This window comes from Parasteatoda tepidariorum, chromosome 5 (genome assembly GCF_982258835.1).
Source record: "Parasteatoda tepidariorum strain Cologne lab strain chromosome 5, Ptep-v5.0, whole genome shotgun sequence".
Taxonomy (NCBI): domain Eukaryota; kingdom Metazoa; phylum Arthropoda; class Arachnida; order Araneae; family Theridiidae; genus Parasteatoda; species Parasteatoda tepidariorum.
The window spans coordinates 53,633,090-53,653,031 of record NC_141759.1 but is presented as its reverse complement, the minus strand read 5'-3'; the positions used below and the strand labels follow the sequence as shown (position 1 = coordinate 53,653,031).

Sequence of the window (19,942 nt, the reverse complement as noted above, 5' to 3'; positions counted from 1 at the left end):
TAAGAAAACAAAAATAACCATAGTAGCAGTATTTGGTGGTAAATGTAGCTTATCGTAAATGAAGAATATGCTGTGCAACATTTTATGGTGAATTTGCGAGCGTATAAGTTTCAGAATGTATCGAAACATGAGGATGCTATTTGCTAATCATCTTTATCCAAAGGAAACGATGTAACCTAAATATCTAGTAGAATGAAGCGATTTTTTAAACAATGAATCCTACAATATGCAACATATTATTTCAATATCTTATTCTTAAACATAACATATTTCAATCTTTTTAAAATGCCACTAAACATTCAGCAATTCCTTGAGTTATAGAAAAAAGAAATATCGTAAATTATAGAAAACCTTGTGAATGTGCATTAGAATTATTATACAATCTACATTTTATTTTTCAAGCACTTTTTTTTTCTTCAAACTTTCTTGCCTAGAAGACTCGATTAAAGCTGTAAAAATGATTATCCCTAAAATTTTGTATATAGCTATAATAATTTATGTTCATTTGATTTTAGTATAAAATCCTCGAATAAATATAGTAAAAACAGTGTAATCTAAATAATATCAGATGAAAAGTTCATGTATTTAAATTCTAAAAACTATCATAAATAATTTATAAATCGATTCAAATTTACTTTTCAAAGGAGATTAAAATAATTTTTTTTTTTTGCTTTTTGGACAGAAATCCCCTAAAAAAATTGTTTATTGCCAAGAAACTTCGAGATATTTTCTATTAACAATAAATTAAACCTCTCCGAGCAATCACTGAACATTATCTCAATTTTTTTACTATCAAAGCTTGGTTGCGTAGCAACCTAGTAAAACTAAGCACTCCTCTTTTGAATTAGTCAATTTGTCAATATCGCCAAATATATAAACCTTATGTCAATATCGCCAAATATATAAACCTTTATTGCGGCCCAATTTACCACCCAATTTTTTTAAAATTTTGTCTACTCCCCCTAATTCAAGTGTCTAGATTCCAAATATGTAAAAAAAAAAATATATGTTTATTCAGAGAAAGTACGTTTTTGTGTCTGATTTCGTAACTTAATTAATAGTTAGCACTAATTAATTAACATATTTGAAGTCACCCCCAGAAACCATTAAGATTGACACTTAGTTCGTGAAAATCCGATCATTAGAACGAAAGTTATTCAGGGTGATTCGTTTTTTTTTTTTGCGAACTGTACATGTGTACAAATATTACTTGATGAGCCATATTTTTTTATTGAATAATTCAGACTAAACTGGTTACATAACCAAGAAAGCAACCTGTTCTCAATACAAATACAGATTTGACATTTAAAGAGTTAACAATTTTTTTACATATTTATTCAAAACTAAAATAATTTACAGAAGTATTTACCTTACAATTATTTCATTGACGATTGATATTCTTTTTTGGTATTTATTTAAGGCATTTAAAGAACATATGCTTTCATGCAATAAGAAATAAGTAACAAAAAATTTTGAATAAGAAATATAATGAATCAATTTAAAAATCACCGGAGATAAAATTCAATCAATATACAAAGATACCCACTTATTGATTCTTTGAAAGAAAATAGTTCAAAAATAATTTATTTAATACTGATATGAATACTCTTTTTTGTTCTTTAACGCACCAAGAGTCGATCTGTAGAGCAAAATTGTACTGAATTTCCCTGAAAAGCACTACTTTTCTATTAAATAACATGGGGAATTTGTTATTCTTTTTTTTTAATTAGGAAAAACTGTAGCTAAAAGTTTAAAAAACACTGATGCTTACTACTTTCTAAAAACTCTTAAAAATGTTTTTTACTCTGGTTCTTTAATTTGTATACCACCACTGAATATATCATTCCTTGACGTTTTATTTCATTTAATGATGTGTTACGTTATCTCCAACAGACCTAATCAGGTTAAGTGGAAGTTGATGGTTGCAGCTTGCCAGAGAAGAAGTGGGAATTATCAGCAGGCTTTTGAAGAATATAAATCTATCCATCGCAAATTTCCAGATGATGTTGAGTGTAAGTTAGTCTGAAATATTATCTTTATGAAATTTGACTTTGCTCTCTGATTTTAACAAGAAAATTTGCTATCTAAAACATTTTCTCTATTAAGTAACATGGGGAAAAACTGGTTAAAAAAAACATAGAATAGGAACATGATTGTAAATAAAATTTGAGGTTTGTATGGATGGTGTTTTCCACATTAGGGTGCATTTCAAATTCCTTACCACCTATACTGTCGGGTATAGTATATTTGTCACCTGATGTATTATATGTGCTTAAAAAAATAATTGTTATGAGAATTGTCAGTTGAAGATCTGTCACTTTAAGACATACAAATCGTCATTTGAAAAAAAGAATCGTTATAAAACACTTCTTACCTCAGCAACAATTTACTAAATTCGAAATTTAAACCTAAATTATAATTTATATAATGAACCTAATCTCCTTGCTCGAACAATATTCTAACGTTTGATGGTACACTGCTTATTACATGAATGAACAGTAATAAACATTTAAAAATAGGCCAAATCAGAACTGCCAAAAAAGCGAGTTCTTTCTAAATCTAGCAACTATGTCACCATTTTTAACAATGCATCTATAACAGTGGCTACCAACTGGCGGCCCGCGAAGACTTTTTTTGTGGCCCGTGAACTAAAATATATTAGTTGTGGTTTTTTAGTGAACAATTTTCTTTAAAAAAAATCTATATGAGTTTAAAATACCTTTCTTTCGTTTCTGTGAAATTTAACATACCAACAGTACAAAAAAAATTTATATCTCACGTTTTTCACCCAAGAAAATATTTATTCAAGTACAAAAATAATCATGTATTTTGGTCTTTTTTATTTTGTTTCTTTGTATTTTGTGAATATAGTTTTGCATGTGCTTATCAGAAATTTTCTCAAAGAAATTCTCCCATTTAACTTTTTGAAACCACTCATTTTGGACGAAATTATTTACATTTGTAAATTTTAAGACGCATAAAAGAGGGAATGAATATCATTTTTTATTTAAATTCCTTGAATTCAATATGGCATGAGCGGAAAGGAAAAAAAAAAAATTTGCGATGCTCAAGAATTTTTTTTGTTGCTATAATTCCTCATAAGTCGAAAAATTTTCATTTATCACAGAATTAAATTTAAAAGAAAAAAAATCTTGCCACTAAGTTTCTGATTAAGAGAAGATTTAAAATGATATGTAACAAGCATTAATTGTAATGCTTGTTATTTTTCTTTTTAATTTAAAAAAATTTTTGATAAAGTTGTGACCCGCCATTTGAATGCTGTTATTAATTGCGGCCCCTGGCCACAGGCAAGTTGGAAACCCCTGATCTACAAATAACTAATACAAATTTTTACTTCAAACTCACCAGAATTACTTAATATCATTAATATCTTATGAAATACAGCAAATTTGAGCACAGAAATGATAAAAAATTTTTTTTATTAAAAACAAAATTATCTGTTTGATAATATCGCCTCATGGAATAAGCTGTATACTTTTTAATGGGAAACAGAGCAGGTCAAGAGCTCAAGTTTGTTGTTGTTTACTTTTATATTGAAAACACCATCCATTTAAACTGTTAAAATTTAGTTAATCTATGTTAGTTCATATCTATATTTCTAGCTCTATGTTTATAAGTTTCCATATTGCAAAGAAAAAAATTGTTTCTTTGCAAAAAAAATTTTTGTAATCAATATTATACAAATTTTCGATTTTTTTTTAAAGCTGTAAGAACACATTTAAATTCTATAATGTTGTGAGATCTTTAGAAAATGATTTTAACTATTTCTAAATTTAAATTGCAGTTTAAAAGTATTATACTTTTAGCATTGATTTAAATTACTTTAGTGTTTTGAATTTTTTATTGCTAAAATCCAGGCATCTCATTATATTGTGTATCTAACATGGTATTTTTCTGATATATACATTCGTTTGCATTTAAATTTGTTAATGAGATTTACTGTTGAAACTTCCTATAATGTTCAATGTATAAAAGCATAAAACAATAATTATTAAGTAAACATGTATTGTTTAAAATTTTATATTAATTTTTGATTTTACTTTTAGGTTTACAATATTTAGTTCGCTTAAGTACTGATTTAGGATTGAAAGAAGCAGCTGAATATGCCGCAAAATTGAAAAAAGCAGAGAAAGCTAAAGAAGTAAAAACTCAGGTAAAAAAATATGTCTCTGGCAGGCAAAATAATTTAACCTTTCTTAAATCATCTTTTATTTTTGATAAATATGTTTTATTTCAGAGATCTGCCAGTAGTGGGAGTCGCCCGGGTAGTCGCAGAAGCAGCAGTCGCACATCTCGTGATGGGTCTGCTAGCAGCAGTAAGTTGTTCTTTGTTTTTGATAATAGAAAAGTTCTTTATTGCAGTTATTCATTATTGCTTTTTATTTATTAAATATTTTTTAGTTCAAAGTAAGTAAAGGCATTTAATAGCTTCTAAAAAAATACTTCTTATAATCATGGAATAAATTTTAGTAATCATGATTTAATATTTTATACTTAATTGTTGTTTAAGTTTTTTTTAAAAAAAAAAACGATTTTAATTTATTGCTTGTTTGATATACAGTTGAACCTGTTTATCTCAAACCTCTTTATCTCAAAAACCTCTATATCTCAAAATTTCTAAAATTTCCTACAATTACTGTCTAAAATCAATGTATTTCCCATGTTTATGTCGAATTTTTTTCTTCTTCAAAACCTCCGTTTCTCAAATTTCTAATAATAGAGCACAAATGTCAAAACTTTCTTTATCAGTGGAACTTGCAGACAGAGATAAATTTCTTGAACCCACAGGAAGTAGGGATGAACAGGTTGGGGGTGTTTCTTGGAATTTCAATCACTAGAAAGGAATACAATGATTCTGGCAGTAAGTGAGGGGTTAATGAGTAGTGACCACCAGGGGTTAGCTTTTCAACATAGATAAGAAAGCTAAGAATAGAAATTCATTTTACCCTCAAAATTCTAACCAATGGATCAAAGGATAATTAAGAGTTTTAAAGTGAACTATAGAAAATAGTTGGTATGCAAACGATGAAAAAACTCTTCCAAAAATAAAGATGTTAGATGCTATCAGAATTACTGTTTTGCCTGGAGAAATGTGTCTAAAAACTATCCAAAATGGTTTTAAGACTAGCTTTGAAGATGATGAACGAAAGGGTGAAGGCATCAGTAAAGAAGAAGAAACTGTTGACGCTGAAAATGCAGTGCCAGATTTGCCAGAATAGAATGCAATGAAATCTGGATTTAATGTTAACATTGATTTTGAAGATTTTCACAAGTGGACAACTGCCTGGTAACATGTGGAATATTGACAGATGTGGAAATCATAGATAATGTCAAAGGAATATCAGATGAAGAGGAAGAAGCTGAAGATCATATTGATGAACCAAAAGTGAATGCAAAAGAGGTAGAAAAGCTGTAGAATTCTAATTAACTTTTCTTGAATCCCAGGAAAATGTTGGCTATGAGAAATTTGCGCTCTTTCTAAGCTTAAAAGAATAATCAAAACAAATAAGGTTATACATCAAAAATCTTTGAGAAAATATTTTCAGTGTTAAATGTATGTTAAAAAAATTTGTATGTATGTGATATAATTAATTTAAAGAAATGCCTACTTTTTTCTACTAAAAACAATTAAAGCACGTTTAATAGAATTTCTTAATTTAATTTAATATTTTAATGTACTTGCATAACTCGAAACCTCTTTATCTCAAATTTTTCGCCTTTCCCATGAGATTCGAGATAAACAGGTTCGACTGTATGTTGTTTTTTTTGCATGAAATTGTTTTATTTTTTTTTTGATAAATAGTTTTCTTATTTACTTTCTTTGCTTGTAGATACAAGCATACCTCTTGGTAGCCCTAGGCAATCTCATTCTGGTCATTCTTTAACCGCATCTGCTAAATCTTTGAGCAATGCACAGAAAATATTGGAAGCTGATGAATTAACTCTACCTGAAGATAATCAAGGTGAGCTTTTATTTTCAAGTTATTTCTATAGAATCTAGCTATTAATAGATTACTTCAAAATTAAATGTTTGTAACATTTAAAAATAAGGCAATTTTACGCTATGTACAGTGTGCCAAAGAAAAAAAAAACATATTACCCTAAATAACTTTTGATCTAATGATTGGATCTTCACACTCTAGGGGGTGACTTTAAATATACCAATTAAGTAGGGCATGCAATAATTTAAGTTACGAAATCAACAGGACACAAAAACGGACTTTCTCTGAATAAACATACCTTTTTATCAAAGGATTCAGATTTCTGACCTCTGAAATATAGGGGGTAGCTGCAATTTGTAAAATGTGGGCGCCATAGTTTGGGCCCCTTAATGTTAATTTTACGTATTTCACCTTATCTCAAGAACTTTTTTTAAGCAAATTGAAAAATATTTTTTTGAAGTCAGAAATCTGAATCCGTTGAGTATGTTTATTTGGAGAAAGGATTTGGAGATTATTCTGATTTCATAACTTAAAATGTCGTCTGCACTAATTAATTAGCATATTTGATGTCCCCTCTCAAATCTTTAAGACAGAGTACTAAAACAGGAAGATCTGATCATTAGATCAAGTTATTCAGGGTGGTCTGTTTTTTTTTTTTTTTTTTTTTGATGCACTGTACAAATTTGTCTAATAAATTGAATTGTTAGCAATTTAAGATTCAGCTAAAATTATCAGATTCAGCTACCTTAGCTGATAGGTAGCTCAGCTACCTATCAGATTCAGTCTTAAATTCCTACACCTTAATTTTTATGTAGAAAAGTAAATAAAAAATATTTTATTTCTATTTGAAAAGAAAACCACTGTATATATATTTTTTCTTTTTATAAAAGAATTCCAATAATAATTTAGATGAAAGACAAAAACTATTTGAAAACTTTGCATATTTTTAAAACAAAGGATCTATCAATAGAGAGATAATATAGAGAATTTTGTTTCAATTATCTGTTTAAAAAAAAATTTTTTTTACAGTGTTGATGTTTTTCTACTTTTCTAAAATTAACTTTCCAAAAAAAAATTAAGCTGAAGTTATGAAAGTTCATAATAGGATACGATTTCCCGATTTATGTCTTAAATTAAAAAAAATCTTTTTCTTTTCCCTTAAGTTTGAATTAAGAGGAATTTTGAAAATTTTATATCTTAAAAAATCATGTCAATTTTGATAGCTTTATTTAAGGATTTTTGGACGAGAAAATGCAAATCAAAATTCATTTTTCATAGTACTGAAACTTGAAATTTTACTTGTGTAGAAAATTTTAACTAACAAGGAGAGTACACAATTTAGGAAATGAACTTTGAAACTTGGTATGCTAATACTGAACCTAAAAGATGTTCACCTCTTAAAATAAAAAAAAGCACATTATGTAGCCAATTCTGAGAAAAAGTATTTGAAAATGTAAGCATAATTTATATGCCAGATAAAATTTACTTCTTTATCGGTGTAATATCCTAGCAGGGGTAATAGTGACAAACTGAAAAATCCTGAAAATTTTGAGCTAAAACTCGATTTTTTATCATATCAATGTATATACTTGATCAATTTATATACTATACATGTTTAATATAACTTTTTGAACCGATTTATAATTAAATTATCTACTAATGAAGAATATCACACATTTATAGTAACAAATTTAAGAAAAAGCTTAATTTTTACAAGAAATCGCGATATTGGATATTAAAATCGCGTGAATATGAATCGTGATATTAGATCTTAAGAACGTGATAAGACAAATTTAATCACGATATTAGTTTTAAATTGAGTAAATACGAAAATCAATGTTTAATATTACAAAAGCGTGAATATGAATAGAGACATTCGATTTTATACTCGCATGTATACGAATCGCGATATTAGATTTTATAAACACGTGAATACGAATCGCGGTATTGATTTTAAAAACGCACTTTTTAAATCAGCTGAATATGAAAATCGATGTTTGATATTAAAATCAAGCGAATATTAATCGCGATATTAACGTATAGTTTCAAATATTAAAAAAAAAGGCAAAAATTCGACAAACTAAAAAAAAAAAAGAAAAAAAATGGAGGGAGAATTACATGCATATAAACGTCTTGTTAACGCGATTAAGCATAAGTTTAAAATTTTAAATCACAGTGAAAATTTGGTTAGATTAATAGTTTTGATTCACGTAAGTACGCAAATCAATGGTTTTGAGAAACGTGAAAAATCACAAGACCTGCTCCTAGTTTTTAGACATGGAAGGATAATATGAGAAACCTATAATTCCGGGGCACACCCAGAATACAATTACCTCTGCTCTAGTGGCAGTTTGACTGACTACAATGTGCTTGAGGTACAATGTACGTGATCAATTACTTTTTCCTTTTTTTTTTCTTTAATATTTTTTTGTGTTTACAAATAGCATTAGTTTAACTATAATTATAGTTTATTTTTAGTTATTAGATATTTTCTACATTAATAATCTTTATAAAAAATTCTTATAAAATTAAAGAAAGTTTGATTTTTTATTACTAAATTATTTTTGTTTAGCTTTATGAACAATACTCTGAATGATAACTATAATGAAAATTTGAAAACATAAATTATTTTGCATCTTGCACAATTAATAAAAGATTATTGTGAAGTTGATCTGCCGTGAAATATACTTCATTAATATTCAAAAAGATATTTCACTCTTCTGAAAATTTAGAATCATACTAATCACATCTTAACATTTTTTTTTTTAAATTGGCAAGGAAAATTGACAGTAAACTTTGGTATTTTAATGTATAGTCTTTATAAGAATTAATTTTTTATTTTATTCGATTAATTGTGCAGAATTCTGTAAAGGCTTTTTTGTTTTAGCTGTCTATAAAATAAAATAAAAAATGTTTCAAGGTTGTAACACACAACGTTAGAGAAGGAATCACTTTCACATTTAACTTTCCAATATTGTAATCACTGTTTATTAATATTATTATTTAATTGAAAGATTGAATTATTACTGTAATTTAAGTATCATGTAATATGTAATGACTAAAGAAATACAAAAAATTAATTTTTATTTAAATTAATGCTATTTGTAAATAAAGAAATCTGTCTTCAAAAAAGGAAAAATACTGTAGTTTAAATGTTAAATAATATTTATAATTAAATAAAGCTATATTTAAGTTAATACTTTGCAAACAGAATAAATCTTTATCAAAAACAGAAAAAGAAATTAAGTGACCCACAGCACGAATCAAATCCTAAATGTCTGCGATAGGCCCTGCCGCTAAACCACTGCTCCAATTATATCATAAGATTTTATTAGTATATAAAGTGTACTTAAATTTTCAAATGTTTTTTTCTCGGCTCCCTGGTGTGTTTTATTACTTTAAGAGGTGAACACCCTTAAGATATACTACTAATATACCATCCCAATGTGAATTTCCCCAGACGTATTTATAAATCTGATTATTAGATCATTTTGTCCAAACTTTAAAAAAAATTTATTAATTTAAATTGTCCAAACAATGTATTATGTATTTAAATTTTTTAAATCTTATGTGCTTTAAAAAAATTTTACTCTTATAAAATCTTTTGCTTCCTATGTTATAACTATAAATATTTTACCTGATTAATAGCAGGGTGCTTAGCCAAATCTTTCAACAAAAAAATAAGCACCTTATAAGTACTTTTTAAGCACTATATACATAATGTATATTAAGAAAATGCAAAATAATTTTCAAAAACTTTACATAATCACGATAAAATAACTAGTTTCTGACTAAGAACTCTTTTCTTGATTATATTAGCCACCATCAAAAGATAAAGAGAATTTTCGGTTCATAAAATGAGGGTGGAAATTAAGTAGTTGAATATATCTAGCAAAATGCAGCAGAGTTACGCATGAGAGTGCTAGAATCTTACCGAACTCAGCTCAGTAGACGCACATATGGACGCGCAAGTATTTCATCAAGCCTGTAAAATTATTGCCGCTTTCATACGCTATGGACCGACGATACGCAGAAATGGATTGTGGTTGAATGAATTCTGTTGTTGTTGTTGTTAATTTACGTCGCACTAGAGCTGCACAATGGGCTATTGGCGACGGTCTGGGAAACATCCCGGAGGATGATCCGAAGACATGCCATCACAATTTTGATCCTCTGCAGAGGAGATGGCACCCCGCTTCGGTAGCCTGACGACCTGCACGCTCATCTTCGAAAAGGGAAAATTAAGCACTTCTAAAAACACTTCATGAAAAAAGCACATTTAAGGGCTTTTAAAAAACGAATATCAAAAATAAGCACTTTTTAAAATCGCTAGGCACCATGTAATAGTCATCTTCTTAGAATATTTAAATGATCCATAACTCAACAAATAAGACAAAAATTTTAACAAGTAAGCAATGAGTTTCGGATGTTAGGGTTTAACGAAAACTAACTAAGGATGTTGTTTAATAACCTTATTTTATAGTCTATCATTAAGATTAAGAATTGCATAGGAATCCATGCCCAGAAACGTTGCTAAAGGAGCTTTCCTTTTTATGAACTATTTCTTCATTGTTTTTAAATTGGTACTTTTATTTACTTAAAATATCTTAATTTCAAGTAAGTTTTTTGTTTTCTCATAATTGTTAAAAATTTCATTCAAATAAGCTGCAAAATGGCTATTTAATGATTTATTGAGTTAGTTGCCTAATCATCAAATTTCGACTAACTCAACAATCTTGCCACATTATTAAATTACAATAAAACAGTTAATACATGCTGAATAACAGTAAAACAGTTAATACATGCATTTTGACAATAATAATAAGAAAACATAAAATTAAGATAATTCAGATAAATGAAAGTATCTACTCAAAAACACACAAAGAAACATGTCAGAATAGGGTAGCAGTCCTAATGGAGTATGACATTTCTGGCAATGGGTTTCCATGCAATTCTCATGATGTGCCCTAGCAATCCATGGTTAAAAGTTTGTCACAACATTTATGAAACACCCTGCATAAATTAATTTAAGTTATAAATTATATTACGTTAACATATAAAATAAATATTTAATATTTTTTGCAGATATGTCATATAGAGAAACCTCAGCTTCTCGTCAAAGCCGTCCAAAAACTGCCAACATCATTAAAGATGAGTTTGAAGATGATGACATCGGTGCAGACCTTTTACCTGATTGAAGCACAACCTTCTACAAGTTAACAGCACCACGCACATCTAGTCACTGTCATTTTACAATATGTGCAATTTTTTTTTTATTTTATTCATATAGATTTTCTATGCTTAAAATAAAGTGAAAATTTTAAAATTATGCTTGATATTTTCGATAAAAATATTCTAACACTTTTTAATGAGTTGTGGAATGGATATTAAAGGCAACATATAAATTTTAACATTTAAAACTGTCATGTATTTGATAAAAAGAAAGGTTAGTGTTTGCTTAAATTAATATATTAATACAGTGAATTCGCGATAACTCGAATCTGATAGGACTGACGAAAAACTTCGACCTATCGGAAGTTCGACTTACCGTTAGTTTTGGTTTTGGACTTTCAAAATATTGTCGGATTCTTTAATTAATGCTTCTTAATTACAAATCTTCTAAATGCTTACAATATTTAAAATCATTTTTCTGACAAGCCATTTACGATAAGACTGTTTGAAGCACTTTATGATACTCTGGTCCATCGGCTGCAACTTTGCTGTTGTGTTTGGTGGGAGAAACTGCAAGTTTACGGCTTTCAAATTAGGTAGATCACTATGCGCTGTGCATTTATCCATTAAGAGTATCACTTTTCTTTTTTTAGCGAAAAATTTCCGATCCAATTTTCTTACATAGTCTTCAAATAAAACTGATGTCATCCAAAACTTTTTGTTAGACTTGTAATCCAAAGGATACGTTTTTACATTCTTGAAACATCGGGGATTTCGGTATTTTCCGATAACAAGTAAGGGCAATTTCTCTGTCCCAGACGCATTTCCTCCAACTAGGACAGTAAAACGTTCCTTGCACATTTTGCCCCCTGAGCAGTTTTCATCCTTAAACATCATAGTCTTATTTGGAAGGCATTTAAAAAATAAATCCATTTCATCAATATTGAAAACATCATTTTCACTGCATCCTTGAAGTAAATTTGGTAACGTTTCATTTAACCACTGTTCAGATACTTCAAGAGGGACAGCTTTAGCTTCTCCATGAAGAGTGCGAAAGACATTGTGTGTGTGTTTTGCAGAGGAAGGGGTAAGATATCAGCTCCTAGTTTTTTTTTCTTGCTTTAAAAGATCCAAAAATAATCGAGTTAAAGGGAGTAAAATTCGAGTAATCGAGAATAATTAACATGAAATTGAAGATAAAAGGGTCGGGACCTCATAAAAAAATCGAGTTATAGTACTTCGAGTTATAGCGAATTGACTGTATTATATTATTAATAATAATATATTAATTTAATCTTGTAGCTTTCAAAACAATTAAAAAAGAAAAAATTCCAAACTTCATTAAATTTCAATCACATCTTTCTTGATCCAAACTTTATTAAATTTCAACAGTTTGACCTAAAATTGATGTTTTCACTAATATTGGAAAGAAGGGAACAATGATATAAATACTGTAAACTATTTTATATTAAAGATATTGACTAAATTTCAAGATGAAATTCTTATGGTTTTGAAGAATTTAATTTATGTTTTGTTTCATTCTATCCTAATATAAAAAGCACACCAATGAATTCATCTTATGTATTGTCATTTCTTTTCATCAACTGTTTCTTTAGTGTTGTTTATTTTCTCATCAGAGCCATCAGCTATCTCTTCATTCATGTTTTTAAATTTAGATCGAAACAGTGGTTTGACCACATTCCCCACTCCCAAAGTGTCCAATACATCTTGTCCTACATTTTTCTTGTTCTCTCTCGGAACGAAGAGCTCAAAAGCTCGGAAATATGTGACTATGTTTTGTACATCTTCTGATTTCATGGAATAAGTTTTTGCTATAGCTTCTACTGTATGCTCTTCTGGGTCATTTTGATGCTTAGCTAAAAATTCCAAGACTTGCCTAAGTGTGCAGCGTCCTCCTGGTATAATACTGGGTTCTTGATAGCCAAATGATGGCAAACCAAGCTGGTGCCTTTCTTGTGGTAAAGGGCGACTTCTTGTTTTAGTATCCTGAAGAAAAAAAAGTAATTTTCAATAGGTCTTATAAATTCTAAAATGCATCACTTTTTATTAAACAATTTTCAAATATCTTTATTATGTAGCTAGAATATGAGCTTTTTAATCTTATGTTGCTTTTCTTGCGTTAATCTTTTGAATATGGTGTTTACCATGCTTTATTTTGGTTGAGTTGCAAGCAAAAGGTAAACAAGATTCGTTTATCTTGAAATCAACCTTGTAACTTAAATGCTTAGAAGAACAAAAAATAGTCTAAAGCATAGATTTCTAACTAAAGGATATTGCCAAAAAAATGCTACTTCACATGATAAATATAAAACATTTACGAGTGCACTTCTAAAGCCTTGTAATTTTAAGCTTAACTTAAAAGACAATGAGTTTGGGGCTTCTATAACTAAGATTCTTGAGGTGAATTCTTAAATTAAATGAATTAATTATAACAAAATTTCCACGGCAATTTCAATTATTAGAATTATGTTCGTTTAATGGGTCTAAAAATATTTCTGGTAAAAAAATTTAAAAATTTTAACAGAATGAAACTATTTACCAACCCTCAATAAATGAAAGAACACTAATTATGACCAAGTTACACCATTTTAAAATTAAGCTAAACTTCATTTGGAATTGATGAGTAGAAAAACATGATAAATGCTCTCAATATAATAAAAATATTTCTTCACATTTTTTGACAAAGAAATCTTCAAATTATTTAAATTTCAAATAATAAATAATTTGAAATTTAAATGTAAACTTCAAAATAACTAGATATGAGTATAAAACTAGGATTGTAACGAATATTTGGCCACTATTCGGTATTCTGCTCCTTTACCGAATATTAGGCTAAGTATTTTTTTAGGAGGAATTTGAACAGATTTAAAAAAGAATAATCTAAAATCGTATTTTTTACTATACATTAATTGAAATAGTTGTAACACATATTTGATAATCCGTAAAACTTGTTCATTTATGTTCTGAAAGACAAATGGAAAAGCGAAACTTGAAGAATTGAAACTAGATTACTTTATACCGAACCATAAGTTTTGTAATGCTGATTTTTTTTTTTTTTTAATTTTATTCAAGTGAGTCTATTTTGTCATTTTTCAAACTTTTTTTTTTTAAGAATTGAGAACTTTTTTTGTTTATTTCGGATTTGCTTTTTTAATTATAGTGCAGCATTTTAATGAGCGTTTCTTATAATTATAGTGCAGCATTTTAATGAGCGTTTCTTATAGACTTAATTCTTTTATTGTCACTTCTTTCCTGTACAGTAATACAGATAACAGGTAAAAGTGTGATTCTCAATGTTAAAATTACATGTCAGAACTAAGAAATTTTTTTTTTCACGTTTTCTCTTTATCCACATTTTAAAAGAGGGTTTTTAATAAACATTATTCTTTTATGGTCTTTTTTTCTTCTTCTAAAAATACAGCAATGTGAAACAGTTAAATTGAAAGCTTTAACAAATAAATTTTTTGTTTGAACACTTTAAACAATTTTAAGTTTGGTTTCTATCTAACTTTTTCTTTTTTAAAAACATTTGTTTTTGAAACATTTTTATTGTGATGCAGCAATAAAGAGGGTTTCTATTAGACTTAATTCTTCACTTTTTTTTTATTTATTTGTTTTTGAAATTACAGTTATTTTAAGCAGACGTTTAGCTCTAAAATTTTCTTTCAAAAACTAAGATCAATTTATATTTTTTCTGTTTTGCTTTTGTATATAATCTTTTTTATGGGCGTTTTTATGATAGCACTGCATTTTAAAAAGCCTTTCTGATTGACTATCTCTTTTAACATTTTATGAATAATTTTTTTCGAAAAATATTTTTATCGTTAAAGTTTTGTTTTAAGAATTAAGAGGATGTTTTTTTTTTTTTATTCCCTTTTTCTTCTTTTCAACTTTACCAATTTTATATATATATATATAGCAGTTACTCAGTTTATTTATTTTAATATCTAATAATCTGTTATCTTAAATATTTCTATTATAGTTTTTTTTTTCCTTTACTTCATACCGATAACATAGCTAAGTTTTGATTATTTTCCGATAATGACTAAACTTATTTACAAATAAAACTATGTATATTTATTTATAAATGATTTTATATATAAATATAAAATCATTAATAATCTTTATTAGTAATTTTTTAAAAAAAAATGTAAAAATTCGGCCAAATTACTATTTATTACAGCCTTATATACAACGCTAATGATATTTGCCAAATTGTCTTACCTCTTCAACTACTTCTGAGTTCACTTTGACTATTTTCAATCGATTCAACAATTCAAGATCTTTCTTCTCCAGTTTTTCCCTTGCATTAACATTTCCTTAAACAAGCAAAATAAAATAATATCTATATAAAAAACATAACTTAATTTTTGGTAAGAATTGAAGATTTTAGCATAAAAACATCTAACATGACATTTTGAAAAACACTCAAATTTTAGGTAATAAGAACACAATTGCAGTCTTATAAACCCTCAATGGATTTACAAAAAGAGTTTCCCCTGAATCTGGGATTTTTTTCGTATTGACCACTAGTCAGATTCAGATTTACACTGTTGTTATAACCATGGTCCCAATCAGCATTCTGTTCATATTGCTGATAGTTCTTAAAATTCAATTTAATGTACTATTAAACACTGAAAAACTACAATATTATATTCAGAAAAATATTTTTGTCTAGTTTATATATTATAAACTTGACGAGTATTTTCATGAAAATCCATATTCGAATAAGAAACAATATTAATTGCCACCTAATTTTTAACAAATTGTTTTTCAGCTCCGTAAATAAAAAAATTAGAATTTTTTTTTTTCAAATTTCTAAATTGTGTAATTGAAGGACTTTTCAAATAGGGAAAAATAAAATAGCATTGCTCATTGTAAAAGTACATTTTGAAATAATTAGCCCCTTTCCCCCAAAATGCCAGGAATCAAATTCTCAAAATACATTTTCACACAGTAATTTATAACTATAATATATTAGTCACATACTAAGCAAAAAAGGAAGAAAGTAATTTGATTTGTAAAAAGTAGGTTTGCCCCTCCGCCCTCCATTAAATATTTTACACAATTATATAAAGTAATTATCCAATTAGAAAATTAAGCAAAATGATTCTTACCTTATAACAGATACAGGATGCTTTTACCTCATCTTCATTTAATTTTCCAAAAATTAGTAAGAAATAGTCTACAATATTTTGAAGTTTAACACTAGACTGTTATGTACAATTACATTTTAAAGGTTTCTTAATACAATTGAATGTGAATTTATTCAGACTTAATAGCAAAAAATTCAAGCAGAGTGTATCTATTTGAACAGAATAAATTCCCATTCTTATCTGCAAAAATCAATCAAATGCAACTATTTTGTGCTAATTAAATGTAGAATTTAATTCTGGATGTGCCAAAACAGGCCGACGATTTTGAAAATCGAAGGAAAACTAAATTTATTCTTACTAGCTTTCAAAATTAGTTACTAAGTTTGTCAATAAACAGACCTGGTGAGTAAAAAAAGCTATAAAACAATGATTTCAAAAAACCAAAATTTTCAGCAACCGTGTGATAATTTAAGATTAAAACTAACATATAATTAAATATATTAACATATGATATGCCTGTTCAAACATTTTCTGTTGGAATGATCAAAGTAAAAAAACATTGTTTATTGCTTTTCCAATCTGCAGTGCCATCTGTCCACAAACCCAACCTAACAACCCAAAAAATTCTATTTCATTCAGTTTTTGCTTTTTCAAACAGTCTAACTTTTGCAGGGCTGATTGTGCTCCGGAAAAAATCCGGATTTTTCGCTAACAGTGATCCGGAAGTTTCCGGAGATCCAAGATCCAGACATTTAAAAAAATCATTGATCACAGAAGTTTCGGAAATCAAATTTTCAAAGGTGGAACTTAAAAACACAGTTTATTTTATTTGTTGGTAAGGGAGAGCCAGAGAGATACTTTATAAGCTTATATTCATGATTAATATTAATTTTTTATCAGTAAATAATTGTTATAATCATAAACTCAAGAAAGAAAGACATATTTTTAAATTTTAAGTACTTCTCCAGGTCATCATAGGTATGTGTAAATGGTATAGGTATGTGTAAAATCTTAAATATATTTTAAGTAAACTAAGAAATATTGAGAAAAAATAAGAAAAAAAACCTTGTTTAAATTTTTTTCAATTTAAAATTTATTTTTTTTAACTCAAGAAATTTTGACTAGGGCGCACAATTACGCTTTGGGAACATCTGATAGAACAAGACATAGATGTGAATTTATGGCTCCACACAAAGGTTAATGCGTAAAAATAAAAGGAAAATAAAATTTCACTGGTGGGGCCTAAGTTTGCAAGACCAGCATTTAAATAATTTTTTGCATATATATATCTGCATTAAACAATTGTAAGATTTTAACGTATTAGTGTTTTCCTAACAATAAGGTGGTAACTTATGTGCAAATGCTTATTAATATAATAATGATAGGTGTTTATATATCTTAAAATATGTATCACTCTACTGCTAATAAGGTCATATGTATTAAGGTAAATCTCCTAAGGAAAAAAATTATTTTCAAAATGTTTTTAAATATTAAAGCAGCAGCTTAACACAATATATATATACACACACATGCAACCACTTTTGAATAAAAAAAAGATGTTCCAGCACTGCAACATACATGTTTCATAATCATTCTTAATATTTTTTTAGAATTATAGTTTAATAAAAGTAGAAAAATATACACCTCAAGGGTTACATTAATAATCCCAAAACTGCCTCGTTTTATAAATTTTTAATAAATTTTATTTCATATTAAATCTTGAATTTATAAATTTATTTTAAAATAGTTTTGGACCACTAATTTCAAACAAATTAATCATATAAATCAAACCTCCATAATGTCAACTCAAAGGAGGAGAGAAACTTGGTTCATGTTATCAGCTCAGAAATGTTTTGATGAAACAGACATTTTTTATTATCTATATATATGTAAATTAATATATACTTCATTTCAATAAATGTTTTATTTTGCACTTTATAGTAAATTAATAACTTCTATAAATACAATTAATTTAAAAATAAAGTAATAAAGGGGAAAATGGCGTAAGGTTCGCTTTTGTTTAAGTACACTTCTTGATATCAGACAAAATTCAAAAAGTGTACTTACTTTTGGCTCTCTTTTTTTTTCTTCAAATTCTGTAAAAGCAAATAAAAAAAAATATTGAAAAGTAACTAACCAATAAGAATAAACTGATTTATTAAACAAATTACAAAGGATTACTGACAAAATCTATAATAGCTCGTAGTTTTGACTTTTATTCGCACATGCTTTCCAAGTCTTCTAACTTATCATCTGTATCCAAAAAATTATTTGAATTTTGCACTGCAAAAGAATGAACAGTTGTAATTGCTTTGTAAGCATTTATCGGAGGAAAGTAAAGCAAAATATTCGCCAATGAAACTTAAGAAAAAGAAAAAGTTTAGCTTCGCACCTTCTCACTTGCAGAAATGCAACTCAGCAATATAAATTCCTTAGATCAAATTACGAAAGTATGGGAGAAATGAATGTCTTATGTTGAACAAAGGATAAATATGAGTGCCCATTTCTCAAGAATTTCTTTACATTCACATCAATAAAATGAAGAAAAAAACTATTCATATTAGAGTAAAATAGTAGTTCTGTTGTTTCCTGTAATGCCCTTTCCCCCTTATTGGTTTCAATTTATACAACGCTTTCATTGACTTCGGTATCATATTAGAGTAAAAAAGGGGCTTAAGTTGTTTCTGTAAGATAAAAGAAATTCATGTCAAGGGTGTTCATGTTAATGAAGTTCGACTGTATATAAGTGCATGATAATCATATTAACGTTTGTGTAGTTCTTGGTAAAATAAATAAAAAGGTTTTCTACCAATATTTTTTATTTAATTTTCTTAACTTTACCACTTGGAAAAATCACCCCTGGAAATAGTAAAAGTTGGCAGGTATAAGTGCTGTAAACTATATTTAGAGAAACATTGTCAAGATTTAAAAACATTAAAACCTAACAAGTAAACAACAAAACTTGCTGCCATGATTAAATTAAAAAGAAAAAACACTTTAATTTATGTCAAAAATATTTGCTAAAAGCTTGAATTTCCATAAAGAGGGTCACTGAACACTAATGGATTAATCATTTAACTTGAATAATTCAAATCATTTTTTAAATATCAAAGTTACTTAAATTGCTGGATTATCTACTATAAACTTCTGACACCATAACAACATTAAGTATATAAGCCAGATACTTTAAAATAAAAAGTACACACAGAAAGACAGACTAATATTTTATGTTGTACTTTTATTGGCAACAAAAACTTAACTCTATAAACAAATCTACAAGTACACAAATTTACATTCAATGAACAAGTATTCTAACTGCACAACAAATAAAAATGAATCTGTTTTCAAACATATTTGATGAGAAAAATAAATATTGAAATAGTTGTAACACCATTTTGCTATGAAAGTTAAAATGTGATGAAAAATAATATAAATTGAAAGAAATAATATCAATCAACAAATTGTGCGTGTATTTATTAATTTTGTTTTTACTTTTCTTACGAAATAAAAAATAATTTTTGCATGAAAAATAGAGATCAGTTAACTGATATATTAAAAAGAAGTAAATAACAATATGAATTAATTTTATTCTTCAACAAAAGTATTTAAAATAATTCAAAACACCGTCAAAAGTATAAAATTCATAAACTTTACTTTCATAGATTTTGCTTAACAAAATTAAATACCTAA

General features: G+C 27.5%; 2 protein-coding genes across 2 annotated transcripts in view; one reads left to right on the top strand and one right to left on the bottom strand.

The window, feature by feature from the left end:
- The window catches only part of nompB (intraflagellar transport protein 88-like protein nompB), a 55,433-nt gene extending 44,144 nt beyond the window's left edge, over nt 1–11,289 (top strand). Inside the window, exons 21-25 of the mRNA XM_043050163.3 lie at nt 1,894–2,012; nt 4,068–4,174; nt 4,259–4,337; nt 5,853–5,984; nt 11,049–11,289. Coding sequence (XP_042906097.2) covers nt 1,894–2,012; nt 4,068–4,174; nt 4,259–4,337; nt 5,853–5,984; nt 11,049–11,161 — 550 coding nt within the window. The 3' untranslated portion in view covers nt 11,162–11,289. The remainder of the gene's footprint in view (nt 1–1,893; nt 2,013–4,067; nt 4,175–4,258; nt 4,338–5,852; nt 5,985–11,048) is intronic.
- A 1,433-nt stretch (nt 11,290–12,722) lies between these two features.
- On the bottom strand, nt 12,723–19,224 carry LOC122270897 (NADH dehydrogenase [ubiquinone] 1 alpha subcomplex assembly factor 4). The gene is made up of 3 exons (XM_087162782.1): nt 19,194–19,224; nt 15,381–15,475; nt 12,723–13,142 (listed from the first exon to the last, which is right to left on the bottom strand). Exons 1-3 carry the CDS (start codon nt 19,222–19,224, stop codon nt 12,723–12,725), a joined length of 546 nt encoding a protein of 181 aa, XP_087018908.1.
- Nucleotides 19,225–19,942: the final 718 nt, after the last annotated feature.